General features: G+C 45.5%; 1 protein-coding gene across 1 annotated transcript in view; it reads right to left on the bottom strand.

Moving 5' to 3' along the window:
- LOC144167313 (uncharacterized) overlaps positions 1-21,098 on the bottom strand; it is a 39,391-nt gene extending 18,293 nt beyond the window's left edge. The window contains exons 1-3 of the mRNA XM_077696612.1: positions 20,905-21,098; positions 5,308-5,379; positions 3,111-3,253 (exon numbers count right to left, since the gene is read on the bottom strand). Coding sequence (XP_077552738.1) covers positions 3,111-3,253; positions 5,308-5,379; positions 20,905-20,952 — 263 coding nt within the window. The 5' untranslated portion in view covers positions 20,953-21,098. The remainder of the gene's footprint in view (positions 1-3,110; positions 3,254-5,307; positions 5,380-20,904) is intronic.
- Between the last annotated feature and the right edge of the window lie 1,439 nt (positions 21,099-22,537).

Raw genomic sequence — 22,537 nt, 5'->3', positions numbered from 1 at the left:
GCATGGGTGGTTCACTGCGGCCGGAGGTGAGTGGTGGGAGTCCCATTTTCAGTCAAAATAGTTTCAACCTAAACCCCAAACTTGAGAAAGTCCAACGAACACTAAAAATGTCTGGTCAAATCAATACCACTGGCGATACATGTCGCACCACACTGTAGCCTGAATGCGTGCAAATTTATTTATTAACGTGACAGCATTATTAGCCTCATTTTTCGATTTTCCCGTGTGTGCATACCGTCCGCTATCAGCCGCGCTCATTAAGCGTCCGCGGAAGTACGTCATTAGTGATAACAGGAAACGACGACTGAGGCAGCCAGATACGAGGACTCGCCGGAATCAGGAATGCCGAGCAGTGGCAATTAGGTTGTGGAAAGGAGGACCATGATACTACAGCCCCGAAGAAAGAAAAAAATACGCGATTTTAGCAGGCACTGCGCTTGCGCGGTGTTTTCGTTATACACGTCGTGGGCACTCGCATGCTCGGAGGACACGGGCGCCAGCCATGCCCGCGAATAACGCCATCATAAGTGTCACTAGATAACGTATCAGAGTACCGCCACTGAGGTACGCAAGTCAACACCGGCAACTGTTTTGGCGTTTATCACTGTTGCGAGATTGCCGCATCTACGGCCTTGCCGCTAACTTCGACCGGGCTGTTTATTAACAACACTGCCGAAGATGCAGCAAAACGGCATCTTCGGGCACAGTTCTACTGCTGTAATACTGCTACACCCGTTATCTTTGATTCGCGTTCGGAGTGACGTCAGTGGCGCGCAGTCGCAGAGCAGGCAGGGTAAGCTAAGTCTACCAGAGTTGACCGACTAAAACGCATAAACAACAAAATGGCGGCGCCCATGAACCGTCGCAGTGTAAACAAATGTTACGTGATGCGGACTGACCAATGATCATGGAGGTTGCACGGAACAGTAGGAGAAAAAAGTGCCGGTAGTCTGTAACCTTATCTGGAAACACTATCCACCACCGAAGCGCCTCTCCGACTGAAACTGATGCCGGCGCGAACATATCACCTACCTAAAAAAAAAGGAGTATTAGGCCCAAATTGTAAAACACCTATACAGGGCTAGAGCAGCAATGAAAGAGGAAACGACAAAACTTTTGCAGGTCCAGACCATGGGCCGGATATAATTCATCCCGCCGTATCACAAAATTACCCGCACTCAGGAAAGCCAAATAACCAGCACCATCAGTACAGCATATGGGGCAGCACTTAACCTCCCAATTTTCACGATCACATGAAAGGTCCTTTAATTTTGTCTTGTAATAACTTTGCAGACATCAGATAGGTCACTCTCGTAGCACAAAAAGAGCGAGAGGGAGAACAAAATTCGGACAGGGTATCCCATAGAATATCGAAACACCGCCAGAGAAAAAAAAAAACAAACAAACAACTATACGCCATGATGGATGTCACCAATCCAACTGCTCTGCGTAAAGGCCACCCCCCTACCGTTAAACATAGATCCAAAATCTACACAAGGACAGGTTAGAAGCTAGGATCAAATTCCTTAGATGAAAGGGACAAAAATATGAAAACAAGGTATACGCCGACGCCGGGTTGTTCAAAAGTACGAAAGCTATCATTGCAGTGACTACCGTGGAAACCGCTGTGACATCATTACCCTCCTACACACAGGAACGGAAAAAGGTAGAATCAGATTCACCGTCTTGACGATTCTCCAAGCGGAAATGTCGAATAGATGCTTAAACATCAACACACACGCTCAAAAAGCCGATAGTCTCTTGCGTGCAGGGACAGTACTTGAACACTTGAGAAAGATTTTACAATACCCCATGATACAAATTCACACCCCGTCAACACACTGACAAAAAGGTCTGGAAGGGGACGACTCCGCTGACGAAGATCCACGCAAACTCGCATAGTGAGCTCCCTCTTGACCATGGCTAGCGCACTCCTCCCCCGAAAAATATTGCGAACATCTGCTGAGCCTGCGCTACAGGAACACGATCATTCCCCATGCCACACGGGGCTGTTAACGCCAAAGAATTACAAGCTCTGCTCAGGATACAAACCAACAAATATACGCACAATATATTCACAACAAATATATCCACATGGGCGGACAAGTTTGATAGGAAATGTCAAACATTAACTTAGATCTGTGATAAATACAGGGAAACACCCACCCTCTTCTGCGCAAGCTGGTCTTTTGAGGGGTGAATAACTCAAACATTACATATTCTATTTAAATCGACACATAAGAGGCTGTTCTAGCCAGCTTGTCACCTCACGACCAGCATGACATCATACTAAAACCCTGGACTTCAGGGTCCACCCTAGAGCTCTCTACTATCTGTCAACTCCATTCCCCAAACTTTCACTAAATCTTACTCAACAGAAGTGTCTCTCTCTCTCCCTCTGTGTGTGTCTTTTATCAAAAAACAAAACAAAAAACAAAAAGTTTACTTAAAAAAACACTTTTAGCACTGACGCTGTAACCCTGTCGATCAAATTTACCAGCACCCTACAGCCGAAACTTTCCCGCCCACATCTAAAGCCACGCGAGCGTTGATGGTGCTGCTTTGGGCCTGTTGGTATGACATGACGGAACCTTTAAGCACCAGGACACAGGGGCAAGTGAGTGGGACACACAAGGCGCTATCTTGGCCACAAGGCCAATCTTGGCGGCTATTTTAGCTCTTGTTGATGTCGGGGTGCTTGCAAAGATGGCAAATGCACCAACTCCGTTCGATAACGCTCTTTCGACGCGAAAGTAACGCTATCACGTCATACATCATAAGATATAAACGTGGATGCCATCTCTAACTTTTTTGCTTAAGTTTCTTTATGGAGCGATATTGTGTGGCTGTTCATGCCAATGTCTCAAAGAGCAGCTCAGTACGTTTTGGGAAATGTAAATACGTACATCTTTGTGTCCCGCTCACTTTACAAAGCTTGAATGTCAGTGCAAATTACAATTTTTTTGTCCAAAAAACCAAGAGTGGGGCCTGTGATATTCATGACTTATGCTTGGCATGAGATTCGCGTGCAGAACGTGTTCTCGTATTGACCATTTCTTTTGCCACCCGCTTAAGGTCCTGCGGGGAGTCGTTAAGTTGTTCGCGCTCACCTGACGCATGCGCATGGCGGGTTCTTGTCGCACTTGTTGAGGCAGTCGTACACCTTGTGCCTGTCCGGCAGCCGGCCGGCCTTCTTGTCGTTGCGCATGGTGCCCGCCGTCGTCATGTAGCCCTCGCCCAGGACGCTACTGGCCTGCTCCATGACAGCGTGGAATGAACGTGCATAATTTGTGACAAAGCAGCTCTTCCAGACAAACGTTCGTAGTCCGCGCGACGTGCATTTGCTACACCAACCCGATCGAATTAATATCGTATATACAGGGGAAAATTATATGGTTTGCACGTTGCAGTTGCTACAGCAGATAAGTAGCACTGTACTAGTGGGGAGACCCAACACGAATACACAAACAGCACTGCCTACATTACTCGCTTGAAGTAGCGACCGATGCAGGGAAGAGCTGTGATTAAAAAAATTATAAAAGAATTCAAGCCGTTCCACTCAACGTGAAAGCTATCGGAAGTGAAGAGCAGTGATTCGCCATAATGGGCTGTGGCGCTGTTATCCGCTCACTGCTACCACCCATCACGCTTTTCGCCTCCCTGTCTCACTCCTCTCTTGATGAATGAAACGGAGGTTTGTCCAATACAATTCAAATTTCCCGCCTTCGCAGTGCTCGCGCGCGCGCTGCCTGGAACAGCGCGAGCGGGAGTTCCGTTCTTTTTGTGCTTCCGTTCGTCTTGCACGCGCTGGAGCCTTACCGAGCGTATGAAACGCGTCGTTTTTGGCGGCCATTTTTTTTCTGTTACTAATGGACGCGGGGCTGCCGGTTATTCGCACAAATTTTGCATCAAATGTACCTGCAGTTTTCTTTGCGCGAAACAACGAGGAGATGTATGACAAGCTCCAGCGGTTCAGGAGTTTCGAACGCTAATACATTATAAACCGCCTATTTTCCGAAGCCTCACTTTGGATCCGTTACGTCGCTACGCTGCCTCATTGCGGCGGTGGCTAGACAGCGTGACGGCGAACGAGCTACAACGACAAGACGAGGCCTTAAAGTGCTCTGCACTGAAAAACCCTGATTAGTGTACGCTTCCTTTCGCTGATAAAATGTGTTTGGTAGACAACAGAAATTCTGGAACCGGCCAAACTTGGGCAGCTGAATATTTCTTTATCAAAGTCGGTATTTTTTTCTCAGCAACACCAGTGGAGAAAATCTGTGCGTCCGGCTTCGGTGATTGGCAATACATGTGAACCTTGTATGTAGCCTAAAGAGAATCACAATAATTTGCCCTATTTGTGTTTCTCGATATATACCTTGGGCTAGTGCCTTCGACAACTGATAAAATTATTTGGAGTGTAGAACGGTGCCCGTGTGTCGTCCTGAAGCAAATAAATAAAAATAAATACGTGGCAAGGATACAGGCATACTAATTCGGGCGTCATTCATTTTCTGGCATTGGCGAAGCTGAGGAACGACAATTTATATATCTCGCAACTCAGAATAGGTATTATTTCAAAGAAGGAGGACAGAAAACAAACGAATATTTGAAATATTTAACCACCATTCCCGCCGGATTTCTTGCATTTCGCTGTCATAAAAGCGTACTACGCTTGCATCGGCAATCGATGCAGCACCTCAACTGTATCTCTCTATCCAGTGACTCGTCTCTCAGGTTAGCTACTGTCGCGAAGCTGCCGTGAATCGAAGGACACACACGACAAAATGAGGAAAGGGGGCCTCAAAAAAAAATGCTGTAGCATTTATAATCTACTTACACCACGATATACAACAAATTGCAAAGAATATGCAACAACCAAATAGAGTGGCCGCGAATTTTAGGGTCGGGATAATAATTTAACAGGTGATATTAGGCGTTGGCATGACATGTTCACTTGTGTTTCGTTGGGTGTAGTTTAACAGTGGCGCCATGACTGCATTGTCTCTTCATCCACTGCCAATTTATCAAACAGCGACGACAACAGCTCATGCTACACTGCGGTGTTCACGTCACCGCATTGGCTATAACTGCTGAGGCTGATGTATGGGCGAAAGGCTACTTCGGATATAACTTACCCATTGCCTTTTGGCTAATCTTTAGAAGCACGCCTGCCATGCCAGAACTTAAGTTTACAATTGCCCATAGCTACGGATGACGGCTGGCTTTTGGAAAACGGGGGCACTATAACAGCTAAACTTGTAAAAATAACTAATGGAGCAATAGTTTTACATGCTGTATACTCACAAAATACGCGACCATTACTGATGAAGCTATGACGCTCTTGAGAACGAAGATAGTGGAAGAGCATGGCTGTGCCTGTAAAAGATACAAAAAGAAAAGCGACACGCGATCAATTAACATGTGCCGCGCATGCGCAGCGCCTCCATGTTTGTATGCCGGCCTTTTAGGTGGCATTCGTGTGCACAGACGACATAAACGCGCAAAATAATGTTACAAGCATAGAAAGCAACAGGAATGGGAGAATTGGAGTATGAACATTCGTGTCAAGTCTTGCCCACAGCAAGGGATTTCGGGGATAGCAAGCGGAAGAGATTTTGATTACAGCTCTATGCTGTTGTTGTGTGGCTTATATCCAACTAAATACTAAACAAATGCATCGTCTGACCAGTGGAGTCTAATTTTTTACAAATTTGAGCGCAAGCAGGTACAACAACAAAGAATGGTAAGAGGGCTAGCGCTGGACTTAATGCGACAGTAAATATTTGCGTGTTCATGTTTGCTCCGTCACTAATTGTCCCTCTTGTTCCATACGCGCTAATATGCGCGCATGAGCCGCCTGAAAATATTCCTCGAAAGCAAGTTTTCATGTGCATTGTTAATCACTAGTAACGGCAGATGTGAGTGCTTGTTATTTGATGAGGAGGTGCCAGAAACTTTCGTGACTGGCGTTGTTCTCAATGAAAGGCTTTATTCATCTATTTTTACACTCCACCGGCTTCAATGTAATCCCCTTTCACAGAAATACAACGGCCCCGGCCTTCTGGCTACTGCTGGAATGTGCTCCCAAAATCTTACTTCGAAGTGCGTCAAGCCCCTTCCACTATTCGCGCTGGGTGGTGGACGTGGCGTCAAAACGATGGCCTCTGAGTTTAATCTTGAAATTTCCGAAGAGAGAAAGACCGCAGGAGCAAAATCTGGCGAGTAACCTGTGCACGAAATAGAGCTCACGTTGTTTCGGACGGGTGACAGGGTGCGCTGTTTACGTGGAGCACCACCCACTTTTTCTGGAACCTAGTTTCTCTTGTCATCTCCCAGTGATGTTACGCCGATTTTAAACGCTGCCAGCTCCTCAAAAACCCTGCACGAGTTATTGCAGCATTGATGTAAACTTGCTGACTCGTTACAGACGTCCCGGTGGCAGATTTGTCCGTTTCACGCAGAATTTCACGTTCCCTCTTTGTTACAACCTGCTGTTCATGCTATACCGCAGACGAGGTATCGCACGTGGTCACAATTGGAAGTTGCGCAGCGTTCGGAGGACTCAGGACGATCTGTTGTGAAGGACTGACGATTATTGAGGTCGGCGCTTCATATATGACTGCGCGCGGACGTGAAGCCTTGTGCTGCCCTTCGTTGGTGCGTTACAAAACTTGCTGCGAAACTCTCTGACACCTTCCCGTATATTACGGATGATCTAAAAAACCCAATATGCTTGAAACTCACTATAAGGGCTTTCATTAAAGTCAGCCGAAAACAACAAAAAGAGCTCCCCCACCAGTACGTGTCGTCCTACATGCGGAGGCCGATGAAAACGCGCAGAAATTGAACAGAGTCAAAAAGTATTTCCCTAAAAGGGCAAACAATGATGACGGTAAGATATGTACAAGAGGAAGCGAAATGTCTGAGAAGGTGTAAGCGGCTGTTGTGAATTAACCTGGAAGGCATACGCGGCACACGAGGTGGTATTAAGAGGACGCTAGTCCACAGCTGTCACGTTAAGTAGTATAAAGGTTTCGGCAGCAGTTTTAAGTGCAGAGCACTTTATTGAGCTCGCCTTGTCGTCGTAGCTCGCTAACGGTCGATGCGACTGCCGGAATCAGGCTGCGCAGCGAGATACCGGACCCAAGTAGAGTTTGATGTACCGTCGTCAGGGGGTCACGCTGACGGTTTGAAAACCACGCGGTTTAAATAGTCATAACCGTTTGAACCTCGTGAACGGCTGGTGCTTGTCATACAACTCACCGTTATTTAGCGCGAAGAAAACTGCAGGTACAATTCACGCAGAATCTGTGTATATAACCGGCAGCCCCCGCGTTCATTTAGTTAGGAACGCTCGTTGGGATGGTTTTTACGATATTAAGCGAAAGAAAGCGGCCCCGCAAAAAAAAATCCGCGCGTTCGAAACGCCGCAGAAAGACTCCAGCCGTGCAAGAAAACAATGACGCGTTCGAAATGCCGCGGAAAGGCTCCAGCCGGGCAAGAAAAAAATGACGCGTTCGAAATTGCGCAAAACAGCTCCGGCATACGAAATTATGCAAGCGCAAAAAAAAAAAAAAAAAAAAAAAAACAGAGCTCCCGCTGGCACAGTTTCGGGCAGGGGGCGCGAGAGCACTGCTAAGGCAGGAAATTTGAAATGGATTGGGTGGCAGCAGCGAGCGGATAAAGGCGCTGCAGCCCATTATGGCGAATCAATGCTCTGCACTTCCGACAGCTTTCACATTGAGTGGAACGTCTTTAATTTTTTTATAACCACTCCAAAAAGATTTACCCGTTGTTATTTCTAGTCTACATCAATGATCTTCCCACCTGCCTTACTAGCTGTGAATCATTTCTTTATGCAGATGACACAACCATATTATCATCTAGTACATCAGTTGCCTCCGTTACGTCTAACCTCAGCAATGATTACAACAATATTTTGCTTTGGTGTCGAAATAACTGTCTACACATTGATGCAGCTAAGGTAACATTTATGGTTTTTCATTCGCACCAAAAGCCACTCACCTGCAATCCAGTTATCTTGTCGAACAATTATTCAATACCTATGGTTAACCAATGTTCATTCCTGGGTGTTGTTCTCGATACAAATTTGAAGTACACTGACCATATTGCCCATGTGAAACGGAAAGCTGCCTTCGGCATCCGCATCCTCTTAAAGGCCCGCCCATTCTTTAAAACTCCCACACTAATCCCACTTTACTTTGCTTTTGTTCACTGTCATTAATCGTACTGCGCCGCATCTTGGAGCAATACATACCCGACCCACTTAATTCCTTTACAACACCTGCAGAACCAAGCTATTCGGATCATCACTTTCAGTCCATACCGGACTAAAGCTTCATTGTTATACTTACAGAATATCGTATACTCACGGTCTCAGATCTTGTGAAATTCAGCCTCCTTGTTTACCTGTTCAAATCTGTGCATGCCTGTGTTCATTTAGCATATTCAACCGCGATTCACTAAACAATTTCAATTCCACTAGGTTCGCTTCGACTGCCAACCTAGTTCTACCTAAAATACGCACCAATTATGGCAAGCTGAATACTACTTTTGTGGCTGTAAATAACTGGAATTCTCTCCCGACAGAAATAAAACAATCGCTATCTTTAGCAAGCTTTAGGAAACAATCTCCGTGCATATTTACTCAACCTGGATCAATAGTTTGCTTAACTGGTTGGACCCTAGGTTTTTACGCTGTATTGGTCATTGCACTCCTGACCTGCTTATTACTTTACTATTTTTACGACATCGTTTTCAACGATCTTTGTTAAATTTTGCACGGTGCACATATAACATCCATAAAAAGCTTTTTGAGTTGTATTTCGCACTAACGCTTTATACCTTTATACATTTTTTTTCACTGCTGACTTTGCTGCAGAATTGAATTTTTTTATTTTCTATCTGTAATAGGAGGTCCCCCTCCAGCCTCGTGCTCTGGGACCTCGTTCTGTATATTTTGTAATGTAAATATGTTTTCGGGAAATAAATTCCTTCTTCTTCTTCTTCTTCTTCTTCTTCTTAAACAAGGCACCTGCTACTGGGACCGCCTGTTTTACTAGCTGAATATGGCGCCTTTTTAGATAGCATAGGCTTAGCCAATGTTGGCAGATACAGTATTCTAAGAGAAAAATAAGTTTCAATGACTCTTGTAAAAGAGGAAGGTTTCGTGAGTAGATATATCCAGACTTCATGATGAGCTTTATCGCGTAACCGTGACGGTGGCGGCTGGAACGCCCATAGTTGCTACTGCACCGGGACCCTCGGTATATTATTACATTAAGAAATACAGTCAAAGCATGTAAAGACGAATTACATAGTTAGAAATGTCAGAGTTACACTTCTAGAGTTAAAGTAACAACAGAGCAGTACAAACCAAAGAACTCATGTCATATCATTTCTAGGCAGACTCAATAAAAAGAAGAAAATGAGAAGAAAAGAACTACAAAAGAAAGAAAAGAAAAGAAATGAAGCAAAATAAAAAAAAGAACAACTGGACACAATAGATAATAATGTATATGCGAAGTCACAGTTTTAAGCAAAACATCAGTTTTGAATGTTCAGGAAAAACGAATAGACGAAATAGCGTATCTAAGTGAAATCTCTAAACAATTTTTACCACTAGAGACAAACACTAACATAGTTCAATGGACGAGTGTTGCACAGCTAGAAAAAAGGAAGAGGAATAAAAGAGAAGAAGCATTGAATTGTAATGTAGCTGACACTGTTGGTAAAAAGAAATTGTAGCACACTTGCGGTGCAGAACCACGAACATACATTTACAATAAAACTAACAACGAACAAGCGCGCAACAACTAATGATAAACAACACACTAAGCTGCACATTTATACAACGAGTATGTAAGAATCAAAACTGCAAAAGAAACTCCTTAAGTTGCTTTTTAAATGTTGATGGAGATGAGAGGGACTCCATTGCACCCGGCAGGCTATTCCAGTTTGAAATAGCGGAAAAGTGCTTAGTCATTTTCCGTAATTTGTGGAAACTGAAGGGAGCAAATAATTGTAATTTGCAGCGAATCTGGTTGTGTTGGCATTGGTGAGGCAACTTAAATCAATAAGGTGGGAAAGAAGTTCATTAGTCAGCAGGTTTAACACAAATGTAACAATATTATATTGGATCAGTTTGCGAGCTGAAAAAAAAACGCTATTTTGACCAAGAAGTGCGGTAGCGTTGAAATAAAATTATCTTTTTGTGAATATGCGGATAGCTTTGTTCTGGACATCTTGGACGTATGAAATGTGAGAATTATACGTATTACCCCTCGGAAGAATTGTATACGTTATTTATTTAACATTTAAATAATTCCCTTTCCCTTCCTTTCATTAGGAATTACGATTAAGAAAAATTGAAATTTTATGACGGGACCAACTATATTCCGTAAAAATGCATGTCGCGTCGGCGCCTGTTTTGACGGTCTTGACATTTTCTGCGTTATGGAACAAGGGATAGCGCCGCGAGTGGCGCACATTTGATTTTTCGACCCTGCCCTGTAGCCTGACATAGCAAATTAGACTGCCAGCCTGCCAGGCTCATCTCGTTAGCTCACTGAAACATGCTCTCTCTCGGAACGCCGAAAGCGGCGAACTTGTTGTCCCATTTTGGTGTCCCTTGAAGAAAGTTTGCTTTGTGTGATTCAACGTGCGTTACAGCAGTGGCTCATAAGTATTGTTGTTAGAGAAGAAAGAATAAGAAGGTGTTCCGGTTTTTCAAAAAACAACAAGAATGCACGTGGTTTACGATGCACTGAGTTCTGTACAAACCTAGGAGATTGGGGGAGTCAGCACTTCAATCCAGTCGCTTGGCTCCGTCTCTGCATTTTGTTGGCTCATGTAAACATTGCGAAGCTTTCATTTACATCCAGGTTACGTTTATACCGACCAACAAAACTGGCCATGGGACAATGAAAGACCTATTATCAAGTTTCGCTTCATGAGAATTGCAGGCAGTGCCATGGGAGCTGTACTTTTCGGCCGTACGATGGTTACATCCTGTGTCATTTGTTTTCTGCAATAGATAAGAAAGGTTACGATTTAGCTGACGATCTCGGGTTCACAAGCATTCTGAATGCTGCGCATATTCTGCCGCCTAGTCATTGTGGCTGTCGTTTTCCGCGTTGTCGCAGCAAAAGTTAGGGTTCCTTTCCTGATTTCAATGCCTCTGCTTCGCACCTTTACTTCAATTCGCTATGTGCATGCGTTCCGGATATGTTGGTTAAAAGACAAATGATACCTTCGACCGCATGCGCAGAACGCGAGGCAGAAAGGATTTATGTGAAGAGACTAAGAAATATTGCACCGACCGGTAAGCCACGCGCAATTTAACATGCGGTAATGCTCGGTTGCGTAGGTCCGGAGACTCAGATATCAGGCGACCTGAACTGACACAATCAATAAATTGGTTAGTAATTGACTACAAAATTTATGTTAGGATTCAATGCAGTCCCGATGGAATTAAAAAAAATGTCCCGTGGTATTTAAGTTTCAATTGGAAAGTATTTCAATCGAATGCGACCTTTGCGCCTCTATTTCCCCCTCTATCTGAAATAAATTCCCGGAAGAATTTCGGGGAGGGCTAGCGGTTCTGGTTTTTATTGTCCCTTTAAGCCATCTAAAAGAAGACCGTCACAACAAAACAATTTGGTGAGTTGAATGGATACTGGTCGCATACAAAGTCATGGCTAGACAACAGCTTCGACCAGTAACAAAAGAAAACACAAGAGCTTATAAAAGGCACTATTACTACAACGACGTTGCAGTGGCTGCGATGTTATTACTTTGTGAGGGTCAAAAATGTCGCCCAGCGCGACAATGCTTTGCTGAAAAGCCAACTCTAAAGCAAAGCCAAAAATGCCCGCTGGAGGATATATTCAGGAGCGGCTGTCTTTACTCCTCCCTTGAGCCGGAAATGTCCTCTGTGGAGGAGGTGTGCGAAATAAGATAAGAGAGGAGGGCATTTAACGCGACTAACTGACGTCACGCATTCAGTAGCTCTCGCTCCTTCCAGCCGGCGCGGAACGAGGTTTTACGTCACGCGAGCATCTGCACATCCCCAGCCAACGATGAGCGCTGTCAAACGGTACACAACGTAGAACGTACGTATATTTGTTTATCAAAATGGCCGCCTTAGAAATACATCTAAGACAGATAGTGCTTCGTCACGCTATGGCCTACCTATCACCAAAGCTCCGCTGTCATTTTACATCATATCACATAACCGCGCAACCTCTCATATAGTGCATTTCGGATGCGGGTTGAAAATAGTAATTCTTGGTACCTGCAGAAAATGCGCAATTGGTGGATTCGCTTAATTGTTATAATAACGTGAATGTGACTATTGTCGAAGGGAAACGAAAAAAACTGACTGACAGAAAACTGAGGCATAAAATGAACTGACCAAAGCACAAAGGTCTATCTAACGCCCCACACATACGCAATTAAAACGCACTAAACAAAGAGAAACAGCCAAACTTAGTGAAATCGTCAAAAGGCGACAACAGCGCAATGCGTTGTATCTGCACGAGTTTACGTAATTAGCAAAGTTACTTTTTTGGTACAATCTCCCCTTTCACACGCGCACGCGCAATGGCTACTGAAATTTCGTTTTGATTCTTCAAGCTATTTTCTGAACCTGCTGATTTCAAGTTCAAGTTCAAGTTTATTGCAGTAATGCCGGTAGGCCGGTTCGCAGTATTTAAAAAAAATACATGTCGTTCCATCAAACACCCTGACGGCGCATTTTTTAAATACCGGACGGTTTCGCTGCGAACCGCCCAACCCATCTCGCCACCAGTCGTTCTAACGAATTACGACGTGCTCATCGCTTGTCGTATAATTCGTCTAACCTGCGGGCCATCTCTTCGGGCCTTGCATAATTGCACTATGCCGGGACCTCGACTACATAAATTTCCAGTTCAAAGCCTCTAGCATTTACAAAACAGGTCTAGCATTTATATAATATAATGTGTGTGGATGACGCATTGAGTTCATTTTGCTTTCATTATTGCCTCGTTTTGAAAAAGAGTACCAGTCGCGGTTTAAATCCATGTGGTGGCTGGTTTAGGGCGTATCTGCTGCTTGATCGCAAGCAGAGGGCACGCGGGGTGTGATAAAAAGTAACACAGTCGCTTCTTGAATGGACGATACAGTCATAATCTCGTGGTAGAGGACTTCTCGCGACACCAATGTATTCATGCCACTGTTTTCGTTCAGCGGGTACTCAACAAATTTTCCCAATAACTTATTAATCTGTTATGCGTAAGCCCATGCAAGTTTTTGTGGATTGCACCTCACGCGTTTGCACTGGTATGGAGGTCTTACGAAGATGAGTGCAGCCGTATACTGGGCAGACATTCGTGCTGTCGTGGCAGTATAAACAGAAGGAGCTTGCGGAGTGGTCGTCATGGCGTTAATAGTTTGGGGTGCTTGTCTGTTGATTTGATATTGCTGCGACCGTCATATTGCGCGCCAATATTTTCGGCGCGAAGGATCAAAACACTAATGGTAGGTGAAATGTCTGTGCGCTTTCAGCAAAGCCCCTGCCAATGGGGCTACGTGTCACAGCGTAGTAGTTAAAGTCCAGGGAAGTGTTGACAATCTCCGTGTTTGTTTACAGTCGCCTACAGGGCTCCTTGGAGCGCCGAATATTGAGAATTCTCAATTTGCCGGTCCAGAATAGTTCACTAGCAGTCTGAAGACTGCCTATGGGCCAAAGCTGTGCATACGGAGTGGAGTCAAGGGGGCCATGGCCCCCATAACTTTTGCGATGACGTATGAAAAAAAAAGGACAAAACAAAGAAAAGTCACTCGCAGCTTCTGGCTTTACGTTTTCTCATGAAAAGATTGCGGCAGGGCTGTTTCTGATCTGTTGTTGTATACCAGAAGTACACCATTATTTATTGTCGCAGCATATTTTTCTATGGTTACTATTTGATTAAAACGTCAACTTTAACCCCTATCATGTAGCCCCTTTAATGTTCGCCCGTACCAAATTTCCGCTAATTTCGAGATTTGGAAAATTCGCTTTCCGCTTTTGATACCTCGTGAATGTTTTGCGTGCTCATTCTAAAATTACGCTCCAATCACTACCTAGTTGTGTTTTTTACGCAGATTCTCTCAGGTTGAACATGCACAAAGCGAAGATGCACGTTTGCTTCAAGACGAACGCGCGGAACGCAAATTTTATACTGCAGTGTGTTGCAAAAATAAATGAGGTTCTTTAAAAAAGGGTCTTCTGAGAAAGAGGGGGGAAACAAGTAGGCTTGACTGCACTCAAACTTTGTGCATAAAGTGAAGTTTGCTCTCTATTCTAGAAAAGATAGGGCAGACAACAGCTGTGCTCTGGATTTTATGCAGTCGAATAAAAGCTGGTATTTCCATATGGCACAAAAATAATCTTTTGTAACAGCGATGCTCTTTAGCAAATCGTAATTTCTCGTGTCCACGGTTAAGAATACCAAAAAATTCCTGAGCGCACGTAAGTGAGCGCGGGCCTCGCGGCGACCGCCCGGCAGTTAACAAAACCGAGAAAACGCCTAGCGAACGTCTGTGCGTGCCTCGCGGCGACCGCGCAGCGTCCCCTGAGCACGTTTGACAAGCCAAGCATACCCACTTAAGGAGACTGGCCAAGACTGCGGCGACTTTCCCGGCCGTTGCAAAACCAAAAAAAATCACGAGCGCTCGTGCGTGCGTGCCTCGCGGCAACCACCGCGCGTCCCCGGCGCACGCACGTTTGTCAGGAGAAGCATATCCACTTAGGGAGTCTGGCCGAAAATGCCCCCCACCAAAAAAAAAAAAAAAAAAAAAAAACTCCAGCGTTCGACGTAATTGTGGCAACACTTGCCCGGACCGAGAAAGACATGGCCTAGCCTACGACCTTCCGAGGTAATGTCCAATGAGTAACACTTAAAAAAAATGAAGAAAAAATCCCGCCATCTCCACAAAGTGAATGAGAGGGGCGAAGCTAAAATGCTTATTGGTGAAACGGTGAAACATTGTTATAGGTCTTCTTGACGGCGCGCACCATCTGAATGAGTGAAGGACATAAGGCGCGTTCGTAGCCATGCTCGCGTCTCGGTTTGTAGTGCAGTGGGAATTGCGCCACGTACCTCCCGTCGTGGCCAGAGAGTCGTGGGATCGAAACCGGGTGCCGCCGCGTCAAGACCACCACTCCTCGCTCGCAAAGCTTGAGACTTCCCACCGCTCGTTGACAAGCCCGTCGACGACGTCGATGTTTGTGGTGATTATGTAGGGCTTGTTTGGGACGATGAGAATCTCCATAGGCAAGTTGGCGAATTCGGTGTGTGACATTATAGCCACCTTGGCCGTCGCCTTCTGCAGAGCGTCTTGTGTCGCGTACCCCCGGTACGTGTCTTCAGCTCGCAGGCGATGAACGACAACCTCTTCTTCTTCCTCTCCTCCTTGTTGGGTAGCAACAAATGCGTTGAACGTTTTGACCTCTTCGGCCAATATTTGGTTGGCCAATCCCTTGGGGGATCCTGCCACAATAATCATCGTGGTGCCGTGTAGAGCAGCAACGAGGGACGAGATAGGGCCCTTGCAAGAGGAGCTTCGCCCCTAAAAAGCTCACAGTTATAGCAACAATGATGGAGTAAAGGTCGTTGCGACAGCGAAGAAGAAGCAAATGGGCTCCAATCGTGGTTGCGCACAGCTTCGCAACCTTCACGTCTTACCCGTTAGTGTGAGCTTGCTTCATTTTTTTGTTTTTACATGTGTGTTTGTCGAGAAACATTAGCCGCAATTCGTTCCCTCTTTTACGTTACCCTGCGCACGCCTGTCTATGCTCCTGACAGAAGGTTCCACAGGGATAATAAGGAAATAGAGCACCAGATCGCGCCCAGGCCATTCAGATGACCGTTCCGGGCAGATAAAACAGAAGGTTCATCGGGTGCTTTTAATTGTGGACATGCGCATATACGCGACGCATAAATCCACTCTGTTGGACCCTGGCGAGAGTAAGTGGGTTCAAGATCTTGGAACCAATTAAAACAGCGCAAACAATAATGGGACAAAAATTACACACACAGATACACAGAAGGGCGCTGTGTATGTCTCTGGGTGCCTAGTTTTTCGTCTGGTTTTGTGTTGGCGAGGTTGTAATTTATTATGAGATTAAATCAACGTTTAGAAATCTGCAACGCATCGTTTTGTCCGGCTGCGATTGAAGACCAGGTGGGAGAGATCAGAGGAGTTAGCCAAGAATAACCTAGGATGCGGTATTTTGTTGTCCTCTCAGTCGAAAATGACGAGAAGAAAAATTTCTGTAGTTTGCCGTATTTTCAGGTGTCGCACTGTCGTCTTGTCGTATTCTTGTCGTGCCGTGAATCTGATGTTCGGTCGCGTGTCGTATTCTTGTCCTGATTTTGATATTCCGTCATGCCGAATTCTTGTCTTGCCGTGATCCTGACGTTCCATAAGTAGTTGCACATGGTTTGAATGGTATTGCACATTGTGAAGAGTAACGTAAATGACAGTTCTGTTGTGACTACAGAAATATTTGATCCGTTTGCTTCGAAATAAGCCATATCCAGAAACCGAAACTGAGTCGGATAAAGCTGCAGTGACAAGAAAAACTGGGCAACTTTATCCTAAAAAAGGGGTGGCTAGAAAATAGTTGAGATAACGCTCTGGAAACGTGTACGCAGATCGTAGTTCGTATCGAAAATTAACCAGATCCTGCTGTTTCACGAACCAAAATGAGCTAAATCCATTCGCTTTTGGCTTGACTGTTGAGACTACGTCGTGGGTATTTTCGGAAGCTTTTTTATTGTTTCGGAACTGGCTTACTGTGAATTCAGTCGGCAATCAGGAGGTCGGCGGAAGATCTGTCCCCAAATGTCAACGACGAAGTGAACTAAAGTGAGCGAATGAAACAGAGATGTGAAACAAAGGTTTCATTTCGCCTCCCCCGTTCCTACGAAATAACTCAGGTTATATTTATATATTTTACTTCCATGTTTACCTTTCAGAGCTTAACTAAATAGCCGCCACTTACAAGCCCTGGGAATCCCCCCCTCCCCCCTTCGCTCTGAGATCATGAACCACTTCCTCAAGGTGAAGAATAAGATATGATCAGCCTCCTTGGGAAGTGTTTTGGAAATTCATGGCAAAGCATTGAAGAGCTTGCCTTGCTTACTTTGTTGGTGCCTTGAGGCGTGCCCAAGATAATTATCCTCGGGAAGAATTCGAAAAGAGCAGCTAATGGTATACCAAGAAGACTCACCTGCTGTCCATGTATAGTTCTACTGTTCTTGAGACCCTTTTACATATTTTAATGCCTTTTCCACCGAAACGCAATCGCGCAATGCTTGAAAGTCAATTTGAATAATGTTTTCATAAAAATTCAGCATCCACTTGAGTGTTTCAATTCAATATGAGCCAAATCCAAACTTATCACACTAATATCGGTGAAATTCACGGCATAATTTTTAATTAGTTGTGACCATAAACGTACCCTAGCTGACTTGTAAAATATAGCACATAATAGTTTTGACGGCGCTACTTTAGGTCCGGTAACAAATTTCCGCTTGTTTCTCAAATTCGCGTTAGGTGGATCTGGCTCATTTCGAAAAAGAAACGTCTCATTTGTCGTTAAGAAAATTGAGAAAATTGACTTTGTCGTTACGACAGAAATGTGTGTCGTAACAACAGACGGCTTTGTCGTAACAACAGGATTGTTGTCACAACAAAGTTTTCTGTCGTACGACAGGAATTCTTGTTGGGTTTTTGCGGTATTCCTCTTGTGGCTTTAGACTGGGCTGCCATTTCACCTTTAAGTTTTTTTGCGAAGTGAACGCGAGATTGGCCTCTTCGAAGACGGGATATCGGTGTATAAAAATGGATTTCTGGTGTCAGGGTGTACAAGGGACCAAGCACAAAAAACGGCGCGCTTTTATTCTGGGTGAATCATTGGAGTCGGTTTCGCGTGTGCTCGAATAGGTGACGACCTCATATCCAAACTCCGTCTGGCATAGAACTGCCTCGCGAACGCCGCCATCACCTTTCCGTTGCGTTGAACTGTCGCTGTAACAAGTCAGCATTCAAAATATCTGCCACCTGAACGCAAATTAGCCATAATACCAAGTGCCACTTGTGACAGAGAAGGAACAAACGTTTTTATTTTTCAGAGCAGTTACAGTTGTTCGGCTGAAGGCCAGGTTTGGAACCTCCTAAGTCTAACGCCCTGTGTCTGGGTGGCCTCTTTCCCCAGTTTGAGCGGGTGTAGTTGGTGATATATTTAAAGCTGGTTATCTGACCCATCCACTGCTTAATCGGGGGATTGGGATTTGGAAAAAGCGGCATTCTGACAACATAGGGTGGAGACTGCATGGCTAAGGCAGAATTTACGTGTTAAGGGAAAATAATATAACATCTTCAGAAGAAAACACTCGTATCGTGACAGCAGCCATTATAATCTGCCCTACATGAACCTAGCATGCGCGTTTGCAATTTGCCACGTCTTGTTTAGCTCGGCCAGAGTCCTTCTCGGTCTTGATTCGCCGCGCACATGAGCAGTTGGAAGAGCCGCTGTGGGACCGACCAGCATGTTCAGCTCCATCGGTCAAAATCGTGCTGTCATACCGTCTATTTTAATTTTGGAGGCATATCCACTTAGGTGGATAGTAGAGGGCTTGTTAAGATTCATGTATAAAGGTATATAGAATAATAAGCGAAAAAGGGAGGATAAAATAAAATGCAAATCAAAATAACGACCAAAAACTTCATCGTCACAGATGGGGTATACCTCTGCAGCGCAAAGGGCATCTTGAAAGCGTGCACATAACTTGTGGGTGTGCGAGACAAAGGCAAACTGTCCCAAATTAAAGGATGACTGTGTGTCAAGGGGGCAAATCTGTACGCTAAATGACGACATACAAGCCACGGTTCTTTGGTGCGCAAATCGAGAGAACGCCAGGAGGAATCGCCAGTGGCTATTACGAACCGCAGATGTTGCGTAAAAAGAACGACGTCCCGTGGTATTCGTCAGCGCCATCAGAGCAAGTTCGTTCTGCCTGGAGTGGTAAAAACAAGTTCTCCGCCTGGGACCTAGGTGGACGAAACAGGGTGGGAGACGAAGGTGTGTAGATGTTGAGAGCATGTGAAAGCTTTCATGTGCCAGCCAGTGGCGTTATGTTGGGAGAAATAGTGGCTGCAGGCCCGGCTAGAGAACAATCCATCTGGAAATCAGCACTGTGACTTTAACAAAGACCATAGTGTTGCCTCCTATTTTGCCGCCTATACACTGTCATTTCTTCATGTCAAAAGAAAATTTAAACGCTTTGCGTTGTGGTTGTATGAAGAAATGGGAAAAAGTTATGTTGGCGTTAAATTAGTTAATCTTGGCATAAGGCGTCCCTTCCATGCATGTGAAGTTTTTCACGTTAAACAAGTTAGCAACCGTATTCGTTGACGTATATTTTGGGCGCGTAGCGTCTGCTTTGTCCGGTGATATTTGAGTGCATAACACGGGCGTGCAAATGTCAGTTGCGCATAGTGTTTCACAAATAAAGATGTAAGCGAGGACGCTGAAAGCGTCGGAACCCATTGATTAGCTTACACTTAATCGCTGAGAAGTCCAAAGGGGAAATGCTGAAAGAAAAAGATTGGGTGAAATTTTTATCTCGCTCGTACAAATGTTTTGATGTCCAAAATTGGAAGTAAGACCGCAATATGCCGGAAGCTGGAGCTATTCTTGTTAGTTAAGCTGCAGTTAAGCGACCGTGTGCAGATTGTAGGGTAAGCAGCAGTCTTCGAGGAAACCGCCCATCTGTTTCAGTTCTTTGCCGTTGCAGCGTGATGTTTTATCATGCGCTGTTTTTTCACGTGCTGTTTTGCCACAGTGCCGTTTTCATGTTGTGCTGTTTTGTCGCGTGCTTTTTTGTTCCTGTGCTCTTTTGTCGCGTGCTGTTTCCTCCAGGGCTGCGTGACATATTAATTCAGATGTCATAGTTTTGTCGCAAGGGAGAAGATCAATGAAAGCAGTGGTCGTACCCTCGCACAGTGCAGTCAATAGACTACTATATGTTCCTTATATCAAAATACTTGAGTTAAAGCCTACAGTAGGTGACAGGGTTTTGCTTAAATTGCAGCAAATTGCTTAAATAAAGCATATATATTTTAATATCACGAGTTTCTCTCGATGAAGGGCACAAAGTGCCATGAAAACAACCCCTACTACCGATAATCGAAGCCACATATACGACCTGCATGCGCTTGAGGGCAGCGTTATAGATAAGTCACTTAAGAATTGCGCTGTCTAGCTGTTGTCAGGGTCGGATTTCTCCTTGAGTGCTCATGGGCAGCGTTGTCACGCCAATTCTCCAGCTACCTCTGTGGGACCTGTAGCGAATTCCGAAGATGCAGGTGAGTGGGAGGAAACAAAGAGGCTGCCGACAACCAAGATTGGTGTGTGTTAGGTTACCATCCTTAATAAATAAATAAAAACAAGAGACCAACCGTGGACGCCACTGATGCTTTATTTACGTCTTGCAAATATTTTAGGCTACTGCTGTGTCAGTGTTGTTCCCCCGTCAATTAAAATTATTGCCGCTTGATTTTCAGAGCTTCCTTCTTGTCATCCTTTCCGTGTTGCTCCCCACTCTAATAGGTTCGCGTGTCAAACCTCGATGACCCTATACGTTGACGAGCCAGCAAGCTTGTACACGTACTCAGCGCCATGCCGGCGACACCACGATAGGCGCGATTCAATTTACGCCTTTGTTGTGCGGTCTACCTAGTGCGTCGCGGCGACCATGACATTGAAAGCAGATACCGAGATTCCGTCCCCTGACACGCACTTGTCCAAACAACGGTTAGCCTGGCCCAGCCAGTTCGGGGACTTACCGGCTTCGCGACAAGGGGCTTTCGAGGCCTACTCCTTGAAGACGTCATCTTTGCGGCTCCGACGGTGAAGAATGCAGCGAAAGGCACCACTGGCTGCGCCACGTACCCGGATCAGTGTACACAAGCCGCCTTTTTCTTGCTCTCCACTCTTGCTCTCCTGTTTGACCTTCGGCTGCTTAGCTGCGCCTACGCGGCCACCGCCATTGGTCGGGGCCCTCGGCCCGCGTCCAACTGGCGGCCGTGTGACTGGCGGACCGTGTCGCTGACGTGCTTCTTGGTTGGGACACGCGCCACGTCGTCAGCCGTGGCAGCACGTGGCCGCTGCGTCGTCCATTGGGCTCGGTGCTGACACGCTTGACGGCATTCCGCTGCGGCTGGTTTGGAGCCGTGAGCTCTGTGTTTCTGGGGACTGGGTCGATCTCGGCGCGTAAGCGAGCGGCGCACCTCCATGTTGATGCATACCATATGCACTGTATGTACATGTTGCCTTTTCAAAGTTGGTTGGCACTGACGGCACCGTTTACAAATCACTCACATACATAAAGCAATAAGATAAAGTTCAGTAGGGAACGGTAATTAACTCTTTGGGTGCCTTGTTCTACCTGGTCATTCTGACGTAGGTATTCCCTGTTACGTCACTGGAATGTTCCCAGTTTGAGCAGGAAAAAAACAAATGTTGGTGTTAGAAAAAAATTGATCCACTAAAAAAAACGATGTGGCGGGTATTTTAGATGAAGTGTGGTTTATTGTGTTCTTTCATCGCACGGTATTTCTTTTTCGGCAAGCAGACTTCAATACATGAAACATAAGTTGATTTCATGGGCATGCCTTAGTACAAGCTCACCTAATGCCAGCGGTGCTGCAACGCTTCTGCAAGGAAGTTGGCTGTGGATTCTGGAGAATGCATAACTAACGTCACGGGACAGCGCTACAGTTCCCCATAAAAATGATTAAAGGAACTTTCATCTGGCGGGTTGGCGTCTGGCCATGGAGGAGGAGTGATAAACACCGGAGAAACAGACGCTCGGCCAAATGAAAAACACGACGGCAAGCAGCTTGAGACTCAGTAAGAATTGTTATGCTGGGACTTTTTGGCTTCGGTCACGGCGAGGGCAATGGCTGCATCTTCGGCTGTGGCCGTAGAGGTTGTGCTGACAGTGGCCGAGGTGAAGGAAGTATTGTGGTAAGCGGGCAACGGTAGCGACGTGAGCGGGTCGTTAGGGTATGGAGAGGCGTTCGTATACGATCGGTGTCATATTATCTGATGGGGATGCTTGTACGATGTTGGCGACGGCAGGCGTTGTATGTCGGGTGCATATGACGCAGAATGGGGAGGACGTCGATGTTGAGTCGCATTGATGGAGGTTGTACGCTGTGGCGAGTCTGGAGTTAGTGCCACCTACCTGCCTAGCATTCTGAGCAGATGACGACCGGTGGGGTCCAGTTGTAAGCGGTGTAATTGGTTGTGAGGATGGACCTCGATTGTATCCGAGAAAGTGTTGTGGAACCAGGTTTCAGTAAGCGGCCGGTAGAAGTGAAGGTGTTCAGGCCGAGGGCAGTCTTGCAAGATTTGCGTATTAGAAGGTCGATCTTGGCATGCTGCTGTGGTTTTAGGGCAAGACAGGGTCCCCCT

Source organism: Haemaphysalis longicornis, unplaced genomic scaffold (assembly GCF_048455015.1).
Source record: "Haemaphysalis longicornis isolate Haplotype H1 unplaced genomic scaffold, Haemaphysalis longicornis Haplotype H1 scaffold_2, whole genome shotgun sequence".
NCBI lineage: Eukaryota > Metazoa > Arthropoda > Arachnida > Ixodida > Ixodidae > Haemaphysalis > Haemaphysalis longicornis.
Note: the sequence above shows the minus strand (reverse complement) of the source record. Positions and strands in the feature narration are given on the sequence as shown.